The sequence below is a fragment of the Bufo gargarizans genome, chromosome 3 (assembly GCF_014858855.1).
Source record: "Bufo gargarizans isolate SCDJY-AF-19 chromosome 3, ASM1485885v1, whole genome shotgun sequence".
In the NCBI taxonomy this organism is placed as follows: domain Eukaryota; kingdom Metazoa; phylum Chordata; class Amphibia; order Anura; family Bufonidae; genus Bufo; species Bufo gargarizans.
The window spans coordinates 6,563,310-6,575,484 of record NC_058082.1 but is presented as its reverse complement, the minus strand read 5'-3'; the positions used below and the strand labels follow the sequence as shown (position 1 = coordinate 6,575,484).

The 12,175-nt window shown below is 45.2% G+C and overlaps 1 protein-coding gene across 4 annotated transcripts in view; it reads right to left on the bottom strand.

Annotated features, from left to right (window-relative positions):
* LOC122930744 (NACHT, LRR and PYD domains-containing protein 12-like) overlaps positions 1-12,175 on the bottom strand; it is a 170,488-nt gene that overhangs the window by 97,674 nt on the left and 60,639 nt on the right. For all 4 annotated transcript variants that reach the window (XM_044284316.1, XM_044284318.1, XM_044284317.1 and 1 more), the window contains 2 exons: positions 8,529-8,594; positions 3,327-5,025 (listed from right to left, as the gene is read on the bottom strand). In XM_044284316.1, coding sequence (XP_044140251.1) covers positions 3,327-5,025; positions 8,529-8,594 — 1,765 coding nt within the window. The remainder of the gene's footprint in view (positions 1-3,326; positions 5,026-8,528; positions 8,595-12,175) is intronic.

Here is a 12,175-nt window from a genome sequence, read left to right as displayed (position 1 = left end):
CTACAACAACAACAACTACTGCTACTGCTACTGCTACTACTGCTACTACTACTGCTACTACTGCTACTACTACAACTACTACTACTACAACAACAACTACTACAACTACTACAACAACAACAACAACTACTGCTACTGCTACTGCTACTACTACTGCTACTACTACTACTACTACTACTACTGCTACTACTGCTACTACTACAACTACTACTACTACTACTGCTATTACTACTACTGCTATTACTACTACTACAACTACTACAACAACAACAACAACTACTGCTACTGCTACTGCTACTACTACTGCTACTACTACTACTACTACTACTACTGCTACTACTGCTACTACTACAACTACTACTACTACTACTGCTATTACTACTACTGCTATTACTACTACTACAACTACTACAACAACAACAACAACTACTGCTACTGCTACTGCTACTACTACTGCTACTACTACTACTACTACTACTACTGCTACTACTGCTACTACTACAACTACTACTACTACTACTGCTATTACTACTACTGCTATTACTACTACTACAACTACTACAACAACAACAACAACTACTGCTACTGCTACTGCTACTACTGCTACTACTACTACTACTACTACTACTACTACTACTGCTATTACTACTACTGCTATTACTACTACTACAACAACAACTACTACAACAACAACAACAACTACTGCTACTGCTACTGCTACTACTGCTACTACTACTACTACTACTACTACTACTGCTACTACTGCTACTACTACAACTACTACTACTACTACTACTACTGCTATTACTACTACTGCTATTACTACTACTACTACTGCTACTACTACTGCTATTACTACTACTACTACTACTACTACTACTACTACTGCTATTACTACTATTGCTATTACTACTACTACTACTGCTACTACTACTTTTGCTATTACTACTACTACTGCTACTACTACTTCTATTACTACTACTACTACTACTACCCAGATAGCTGGTGCTGCTACTACCCACATTCTGGCTCTTGGTCTTTTACTTAGACCCCTCATGAAGCCCTGACATTTTGGGCCTAATGTACACAGTCACACAAAGCATGGAACGGTTTGCAAATCTGCTTTCTGGAAATTAAAGACAGAGAAGTGCAATACGATGTCCTTCCCTTTCCACAAACGCAATGAAGACACGAACCCACGAGTGCCGGCGGAAGTCCGCTCCGGCCCCATTCACTCCGGCCGCATGTCCAACCGGCAGGGTCCAGCAAAAACGCTTTCGTTACAGATAATACAACCGTCTGCATCCGTTTGAACGGATTTGGTTGTATTATCTTTAACATATTTTTAACATTGCCAAAACAGATCCGTTTTGAACTCCATTAAAAGTCTCTGTCAGATTGTGGCAGAGAAAACGGATCCGTCGCCATTGGCTTACATTGTGGGTCATGATCCGCTTTGCTCCGCATCCCAGGATGGAAAGAAAACTGCAGCATGCTGAGGAGCATTCCGTTCAGTTCAGTTTTGTCCAATTGACAATGAATGGGGACAAAACTGAAGCGTTTTTTTCTGGTATTAAGCCACTAAGACGACCATCTGCATCCACTATGAACGGATCCGGTTATATTATCTTTGACATAGCCGGCCCCACTGACTTGCATTGTGGGTCAAGCTGGAACCATTTTGCTCTGCATCCCATGCCGGACAGAAAACCACCGCCTGCTGCAGTTTGCTCTCCGTGATGGAAATGCAACCAAACGGAACAGGATGCATTTTGGAGCGCTCCGTTCCATTGTATACCCATTGACAATGAATGGGGACAAAACAGAAGTGTTTTTATCCGGTAATGAGATCCTCTGCCGGATCTCAATACCGGAAAATGCAAACACAGGTGTGAAAGTAGCCTAAAACTTAAGTTGGCAAACTACCAAGCGATTATTTAGCCCTCTCCACCGCGCCAACACTTAAAGGGGCTATCTAATATCATAAACTGCCTCCCCATGTGCCGGGCCCCTCACATGGAATATACTTACAGTACCTGGGTCCCTGCTCCCCGCACCACCGCTGCTGCTTCTCCCTGTGCGCCAATGAAAACATTTAGTGTTGGCGAGAGCAGCCAATGGCAGGCGGGGATGCTAGGGAGGCTCGCCCCCGACACAGGATGTTTTCATCGGCGCAAGGAGAGAAGCGGCGGCGGTGCGGGGACCAGGAGCGGTGCAGGGAGCGGGGTAAGTATATTCCCTGTGAGGGGCCCAGCACATGGGGGGGGGGGCAGTTTATGATATTGGATAACCCCTTTAACAGCACGAATGTTGGCCTAGTATGTCCTAGTATACCCTGCGTATTATAAGACATGTAAATGCTGGTTTTAATAAATTCAACAACCCCAAAAAATATGAACTGTAATTGTGTGGAGATGGAAATACATGGATTTAGGCCAAATATCACCTTATCACTCATAGATAATTTTGGGTGCTACCCTGCAACCTTTTAAAACTTAAAAAACGTTAAAAATAAATTAACTATATGGAGATGCCCTGACACTGAGTTTGGACTAGTATTTCAGGTGTTTTCACTCAAATTTAAAATGCTACATTGATGGTAAAACACGTGTTGTACGGTTTTGTGCTTATTCCACCCCCCACCCCCAAATGTATTTCTGTTAAAATGGGGAAAAAAAATCAGAGGATGTCCTTGCCGGTAGCTGCTTTGAGGTTTGCAGCAGCTGCAGTTCTGCTAGGAGCCCAGCAGCCTCAGCTCCTCACTGCGCACTCCCTGGCTGACAGCTTCCCCTGCCTGTTCCATTTCTACACACACAATTCTTCTTCTTTGTAATTCTATCCCTTCCCTTCTCTGTCCCTGGCAGTAGAACACAAGCTTAATAGTGACCTTTCACTGTCCCCGACTCCCTAAGATCTTTTTCCTGGCAGACACTGACACCAACCGCCCTCATTCACAGCCCCGCACACAATGACTTTCTGCTCCTCCCGCTCGGGCACCGCCCTGCCTGCTGCAGCACTGATTGGCTCATAAAAACTGGCTGTTGGCCTGGGAGCCAATCAGGGCAAACCTCCTCCCTCTTCCTATCAGGGTCATGTGAGAACCCTTCTTCCTCCCTAGTGATTTTTACCGCTGACATGTGCAGTAAAATGGCGCTATGTGCTGTTTTACTGGATTTGTCCGAAACTAACCTGAAAAAGTTCAGGTTGGTCCGTCAGCCACAATTTTGCAAAGTTCGTAACAAACCGGTTTGCTTATCATTAATACATACAATAAATCTGTCAGATCGTGACTACTACAGAAAGATGAAATATAATTAGTATTTTACCTCAGATTCTGCAGGTTCTGTAATCCTGGAGCAAGTCTTTCTAATCCTTCAATGTCTAAGAAACATCCACGTAGATTGAGTTCTTCTATATTTGTGCAGGTGTCCAGAATAAACGCTAACACTGTGCAGTCTACAGCCGACATACGAACATAGGAAAAGTCCAGACTTCTGTGTGATTGTAGTGATTCCAGCACCAGAGACTTATTCCGGGATTCATACAGATAGAAAAATTTACTTAGAAGACGACGCTTGCTGGTTTCATTTTCCTGCACGCTCTTTTCTTCTAGAATGAAGTTCTTTAGCCAAGTGATGACATCTATAGATGTCATATTTGCTTGTCTGTCCAGGTATCCAGTTAGCATTGACCTGGTGGAGCCATCTGATAGACCACACAGGAAACGGAGGAACATCTCACCTCGTCCATCAGGATAGGATTTGGCATCTTTTAGTGATTTCTGTAACTTCTCGGGAGAATAATCCACATAATGCACCAAGGCAGAGAAGAATTCCTGAACTGTGAGATGTAAGAAGGAATAGGACACAGGTTCCTCCGATTCCATCAGAAAACTTGATAATAGCTTTGACGTATTGTCCACATGGAAACAGTCCAGATCTCGTTCATCAAAGATAAGCCTATGATTCATGACTCCATGTTCTGCCATCCATCCGATGGACTGCAGGATCTTCTGAGCGTCACTTTTGTCCAGGCTGTGATTGAACAGGATGTTGGCGACAAATATCGCAAACAGCTGGGTGACGGTTTTGGGTAATAATGACACCGACTGATCACTACTTGTTGGCTGGAAGCTCTTGGATAATACAGTACAGATGATCCAGCAGTAGGACGGGAGGTAACAGAACGTGTACAGGGTGTCATTCTGCTTCACATAATTAAAAGCCTTTTCCGCCAGCTCAGGGTTGGAGAAGAAGTTTTGAAAGTACATCTGTCGTTCTTCCGGTAAAAACCCAGTGATTTCTACTATTCTCTTGAAAACTCTACAATCAATTGATGCCAGTCTGGTTGGCCGACTGGTCATTAGGACAGAACAACCATCAAGAAGAGACTTTCTCACCAAACTAACCACAATCTGACCACAAGGTTCAGGCTGATAAGGATTAGAGCAAAAGTGACGTGATGAGAAATCCATGTTATGAAGACTTTCATCTAAACCATCAAATATAAAGAGAAGTTTTTCTGGTTCCTGTAAGATGTTACTAAGCTGCTCCTCCAGGTATGGGTACTGATGAAGGATTAGAGTGTCCAGACTAACTTTATCCAGTCTGTTGAGTTCTCGGAATTTGAAGAAAAAGACAAAGGAGAATCTTTGACAGAGATCCCCCTTCACCCAGTCATAGACAACCTTCTGCATCAGTGTGGTCTTCCCTACACCAGGCACTCCGCTCACCATTACCATACGTGGCACTTGTTCAGATAGGTGGCACCAGCGGAACAGTTTGTTGGGGGAAATGTGTTGTAGTTCATATTGTTTTCTCTTTAAGTATTCATCATGTTTTACCCCGGTCTTTATGAGCTCATTCTCTGAGCGTTCTCTGAAGTGATCAGTGGAGACAATGATGAGGTTGACATAACGTGTACAGAATGGAAAACTCTCCTCTCGCTGGTCACATCTTGGAGGTTTGTTCTCTAGAAGTTTCTCAGTTCTTTCATGTAAATGTTTCTTGTGACGGATCTGGAAATCTATAGAAAATAGGAAAATAAAAGGTGAAGATAAGAAGCTGAAACAGAACTAAATATCTTGATGAAGAAATGGCAGATATCTGTACATTGCTGAATTTTCCAGCTCCTCTTGGCCACATGACTTTTCTAGTCTGACACTGCTCCAGATTTATCACACAGATGGACACTGGATGATAAATCTGGATAATGACTTTACACAACACCAAGGGCACCACAAACCAGGGTTTGCCACGAGGGGGACAAAGGGTGCTCTATTCACTGTGCACGGACCAATGAGTACCAGGGAGGACCATAGCCACCGCGAGTACTAGTACCACCATCACACACATATTCTCACCTTCCGCTCGGGCCACCGCTGCATGTTACTAACTAGAATACTAGGTGTGGTGGTGCTGTACGGTGTAATCTGCATGAAATGCAGGCAGCATGTCATAGAGCAGGAGGAGTGGTGCAGATTGGTATATAGTTTATGGGAAAAGATCCAGTAAAACTTGTACTTTATTTATTAAAAGCAGCACTGTCAGCATGAGCAACCCTACTAAACCAGACATAGTGCCTGGTAGGGTTGATCATTCTGATACAAATGATATTTTTTAGGTATTATTAATGCATAGAAATAATTACTTTTATAACTATGCAAATTACTTAGTTGGAACACCGAGGGGTATGCTGTAGCGTTATAAGCACCCCTGGTGCGCTGAACACTGCACCCTGACATTTCATTGATAGAGCAAGATACCTTATCTTTCCCTGTCTTCTGCCCCTGAGTACTACCTCCAAATGTCTGCCCCTGTACTACAGCTTTGCTGCTGCTTACTGAGCATTTCATATCCATACCGCACAGGAGCCGATGACCTCATTTAATCCAGAAGCGATCCTCCTCTGTCTCTGTAGCCAGGGACGCCTCTACTTCCGCGTTCAATTATGTCATCAGCACCTGCACTGGTCAGCAAGCAGCAGCAGAGATATAGCATAAATGCAGACTTTTGGAGGGTTAATCATGCTGACAGGGTTGCTTTAAAATCATGCTCATTCTGGGCTGTGAAGTCAAGGAGTTGGTTCTATCAATGATTAACAGTTTTCTGTCCATAAGGAGGAGATTGTCACGGTCCCTCAGGTGACTCGTGTCAGGAGATCAGGGAGACTGGCTGAGCGTGGAGGAATCTAACAGCCTCCTAAGATTTCTCTTGATTCAGTGTTGATAGGGTTAATGACCACTTCCCTTTTTTCAGCTGTTGCTCAGTGGTCATCACTTCTACCCTTTATAGTCTGACCCCACCCTTCTGACTATGCAGTAGATAGCTTCATTTGGGTTTGGCTGAGCTGGTGTGAGGTCGTCTCTGGTGTTCCTGTTCGCCCATCTCTACAGAAGTTTAGTGTCGCGTTTGTTTGCGTTTTGTATTATTCCCTGTTGTTGTATCTGGGCCTGAGACAAAGACTTCCATTCGTCCATCTGGGGAGGAATGGGTTGTCTCTGGTCCTAACCTTATTCCAGGGCCTTATAGGGAAATTAGTGTGGCAGGCGCAGCACTATGAAGTTGCTTTTGTGCTGTGGCATTAGAATTTTTTTTATATCTGTAACTTTTTAGTCCAACCAGACTGTCTGTTACTCTGTAATTTTTCTAGCGCTGTTCTACGGAAACAGTAGGTTTTAAGAGCACAACAAATGCTTGAAGTAACTTCTTTATTAACTTCAACTTTTCTTTATATATAACACTGCTGCCTCCACAGCAGATAGTCCATGTACATAACACGTGTTGCATAAAGATTCATAAAATGACGGTATGCATAAGATGGTGGTTCAACTGTTTAATCTTGTCATTCAACATAAAATGGTGGTTATATTTCTCTCTTCAGTATCTGTACTCTCACTTTAAGTTATTTAAGCACTTTATGATCTCTCTGAGAGGTATAACCAATCACAGCCAGCCTCACACTGAGCCTGTGTGGGAAATCCCCTAGCTGCAATTATTATTCACCAGAGAGCTGAACAGACACACAGTGCCAGTCAGAGTTCAGTTTTATGGAAGCAAAAAGACCAAAATAGTTCCACCAAACTGCGACCAAATTGCATAAAAGCATTCAAACTGCTCAAAGCAATTGTATAGAGCAAACTGCAAACCAAGTAGAGCAAGTAGAACTATTAGTTAGACCTCAGATATACCTCTCAGAGAGATCATAAAGTGCTTAAATAACTTAAAGTGAGAGTACAGATACTGAAGAGAGAAATATATCCACCATTTTATGTTGAATGACAAGACTGAACAGTTGAACCATCATCTTATGAATGCAACACGTGTTATGTACATGGACTATCTGTTGCAGAAGCGGCAGTGTTATATATGAAGAAAAGTTGAAGTACATAAAGTAGTTAATTCAGGCATTTGGTGTGGTCTTTAAGCCTACTGTTTCCATAGAACGGCGCTAGAAGAATTATAGAGTAACAGACCTGGCTACAGAGACAGAGGAGGATAGCTTCTGGATTAAATGAGGTCATCGGCTCCTGTGCGGTATGGATATGAAATGCTCAGTAACAGGTTTGACTAAAAAGTTAGAGATATCAAAATTCTTCTAATGCCACAGCGCAAAAGGCACTTCATAGTGTTGAGCCTGCCACAATTAGGGCCTATGTATCCTGCATATGAATATTCCTACTTTGTTTAGGTGACCTGTTTCTTTGCTAGTTTCCAGGCCCAGTTACTGTTCCCCTTCCCTCCTGTGTTCAGTGTGGAGTTTGCCCCCACACTGATGGTGACAGAGGTCCTAACAGTGACTGACAGCCTTCCCTCTATGAGGAGGAGGTCCTATCAGTGACTGACAGCTTTCCCTCTATGAGGAGGAGGTTCTATCAGGTACTGACAGCCTTCCCTCTATGAGGAGGAGATCCTATCAGGTACTGACAGCCTTCCCTCTATGAGGAGGAGGTCCTATCAGTGACTGACAGTCTTCCCTCTATGAGGAGGAGGTTCTATCAGGTACTGACAGCCTTCCCTCTATGAGGAGGAGGTCCTATCAGGGACTGACAGCCTTCCCTCTATGAGGAGGAGGTCATATCAGTGACTGACAGCCTTCCCTCTATGAGGAGGAGGTCCTATCAGGTACTGACAGCCTTCCCTCTGAGCAGGAGGTCCTATCAGTGACTGACAACCTTCCCTCTATGAGGAGGAGGTCCTATCAGTGACTGACAGCCTTCCCTCTATGAGGAGGAGGTCCTATCAGGGACTGACAGCCTTCCCTCTATGAGGAGGAGGTCCTATCAGGTACTGACAGTCTTCCCTCTATGAGGAGGAGGTCCTATCAGGGACTGACAGCCTTCCCTCTATGAGGAGGAGGTTATACAAATTATACTGAACCATCACAGAAAACTATATATGAATCTGCTCAGCTCCTCCTGCTCTATAACAACCCGCTGCAGTCCAAACACCATGTTCTATGTGACAGGTGTAATGTAATGTAAACTATGAGCAGTTTTATTATAATAGGTCTATATGAATCTCACTTACCTTTGAGTTGTGGGGACAGTTGGTGTCCATGTTCATCCAGCAGGATTTGCTCCACCAGAATGTCACCTAAGAAGAAATGATACAGACGTCATCAGTGCTGGATGTACATTATACAGGGACCGGACGAGGTCTAATGGACCTAAATGTACAGCTGTGAAATAGTGTCCACGTCCCCCATACTGTGCATGGTCATATTCTGGTGGTCATTGTGTGTCCTGGCATTGTGATAGATACTGTATGGTCATTACTATGAGGGTGCTGTAGTAATATTATAGCGCCATTAATTCCATGGCGCTACAGATATGATGAGGGGTATACATACATAATAGAAAACGATTTCAATAACCATGAACAAGACAATTTACAGACTGGTACATTAGGAGAGAGGACCCTGCCCATGAGGGCCTACCATCTACAACAGGGGTGCAGAACCTAAGGCCCGGGGGCCACATGCAGCCCTTGATAACATCCTGTGCGGCCCCCAACCATGTGGTAACAGACATGTATGTCAATGTTTTGTGGCTGCTCACATGTATCTTTCACATATTCACCCATTGGATGGGAGTACTAGAAGTGTAACTAGACATTAATGATATGTACTGCATGTTCAATATGCCACAAATATAGTATTTAAAGTTGGTAATACCCCTTTAAGTTTTATTTTCGGCCCTTCAAATTGGTTCAGGCTGACAATGTGGCCCCCAACCAAAAAAGGTTGTGCACCCCTGATCTACAAGGTATGGGGGGAGGACACAGTAGGAGAGAGTGAAGTTGGTCATGGTGGTATAGAGGCAGCAGGGTCACTGGTTGTAGGCTTGTCTGAAGAGGTTTCTTTTGAAGGATTCCACTGTAGGTGAGAAAGGTCTGAAATGTTGAGGTAGCGAGTTCCAGAGTATGGGGGATGTACGAGAAAAATCTTGGAGGCGATTGTGGGAAGAGGTGATAAGAGAAGAGGAGAGAAGGAGGTCTTGTGAGGATTGGAGATTATGTGTGGGGATGTATCAGGAAAGTAGCTCAGAGATGTATGGAGGGGACAGGTTGTGGATGGCATGTTGTCTACTTGTTAGTATTTTAAAGTATTCGCTGGGCAATGGGGGGTCAGAAGGGAATAGCAAAGTAGTAATGGGGGAGAGGTGGATTAGCCAGGCAGCAGAGTTGAGAATATATTGGAGGGGTGCGAGGGTGCTAGATAGAAGGCCACAGAGGAGTATGTTACAGTATTCTAGGTGGGAGATGATGAGGGCATGTAGAAACATTTTTGCAGACTCATGGTTGAGGAATATGTGAATTCAAGAGATATTTTTGAGTTGGAGGTGGCAGGTGATGTGCTGGTTGGTGATGGGCTTGGATATGCGGTTTGTAGGACTTGTGAGGACTTGGTTGACCGAGGTGTGTGTAGCCATTGACCATGATAAGTCTGTTGGGGGGGTTGAGTGAGATGGGGAAACATGATAGATTCTGTTTTATCCATGTTAATTTTAGAAAGCAAGAGCAGAAAGAAGATATAGAAGATAGGCATTGTGTGATTCTTGATAGTAAGGTGGTGATGTCTGGAAAAGAGAGGCAAATGTGTGTAGCATAAAAGTGATACTGAAATCAATGGGTCTCCATGGCCGAAGGTGTAGATTGAGAAAAGCAGGGCTCCTAAGACAGAGCCTTGAGGGACACTAACAGAGTGGGGACGAGATGAGGAGGTGGTGTGAGAGTGGGAGACACTAAATGTCCAGTATGTGAGGTATGATGTGATCCAGGAGAGGGACAGGTCCGTGATGCCAAGAGATGAAAGAGTTTGTAAGAGAAGGAAGTGGTCGAGGGCAGGGGTGGTTTGGCAATGCATTGTACTGGTAAACTTCCCGGCCGGCTGGTGGAGCCCAGCTATTCTTTTAAACGCTTGAAGCCAGCGCCAATACACATACCGGCGGCTGCGCTGACTGACAAAGATCCCGGCTGCTGCGCTGCTCAGTCCCGACTGTCTGACACATCCGGGGCTATAAGTGTGTGTGGAGGTGGGTGGTGGTTGAGGACGTGTGGTGTGCGCAGTGTCAGGGATCTACCGAGTGACTCAGTCACTGCCTGCCAGCCCTGCTGCGCTACACTGACTGGACTTACTATGGATGGGGCTCGACCCCCGGGTGTGTGAGATCTCTCACCTCGCTGCCGCTCCACCCCTAGGCTGCCCGAGTGAGTTTGACACTTCCAAGTGTGAAGTTCCACACAAATGAGATTATGGGGCTGGCTGGCGTGCGCAATGTCGGCTAAACTATTCAGACATGGCACGCGCCGGCCCTAGTGATGTGACCCTGTGCATGCTGCCTGCATGCTGCTGTGAGATGTGATCTGGACAGTAGGGTGGAAAGGCTTTCCTCTGTAATGGTGGAGAAGCAGGTTTGGGGGGGGGGGGGAAATGAGTAGTGGTGTAGAGGGGCTGTGGCAGGGGCGTTGCTAGGTTGAAACATTCGGGGCCTGGGACCCGGATGTTTTGTCCCAGGCCCCGAATGTCCTGCCTGCCTGCTAGGCTGTACACAGAACGGCAATACAATTGAATCTAATACACTGGGAAGAGATGAAGGACCTCTGGTGACATCACAGGTCATGTGATCAGCAAAACAGGCTGTGATAGGATGACCTGGATGATGTCACCATCATGTGACCAGTGCAGGATTGGACCGGAGTGAGGAGGAGAAGGAGCCCAATGCTGATGTCTGTACATGAGGAGAGGTAAGTGAAGGGAGAGGCAGAGCAATGCTGGGAGTTTTAGTTATTTAACTGGGACTGTATGTTAGGGCTGAAGGGAGGGATGTTATTGACATGGAACTGTGTGCTTGAGGTGGCTGGGGGAGGGAGTGATGTTATTTACATGGGACTGTATGTTGAAAGTGGATGGTGGGGGGGGGAATGATGTTTATGTACATGGGACTTAATGTTTAGGCTACATTCACACTTGCGTTTGGGGATCCAAATGCATCAGTTTAACCCCAATGCATTCTGAATGGATGCGGATCCATTCAGAATGCATTTGTTCGGCTCCGTACGGCCCCCCGTTCCGTTTTGGAGGCGGATCCCAAAATGCTGCAAGCAGCGTTTTTGTGTCCACATGGCCGTGCGGAGCCAAACGGATCCGTCCTGACTTACAATGTAAGTCAATGGGGACGGATCCCTTTGCATTGACAGAAAATGGTGCAATTGTAAACGGATCCGTCCCCCATTGACTTTAAATGTAAGTCAGGACGGATCCGTCAAATCTAATACAAACGAATCGGTCCTGAACGGATGCATTCGTTTGTATTATCGGTGCGGATCTGCACAAATGCAAGTGTGAAAGTAGCCTTAGGGGGTGATGTTTACATGGGATTGTGTGTTGGAGGCGGCTGGGGAGGAGGTGATGTTATTTACATGGGACTGTATGGTGGAGGGAGGATTATAACTGCAGGGGGCACTGCAGATCCAGGCGACATTATAGGCGGTCTTATTACTACTGGGGGCTCTATAGGAGGGTCTTATAGATCCGCCTTATTTCTACTAAGCGCACTATGGGGGCCTTATTACTACTGAGGGGTCTGTAGGGAGCTTTATTACTACTGGGGGAACAATAGCGGTCCTTATTTCTACTGGGGACTCTGTGAGGGTATTATTAATATGGGAGGGCT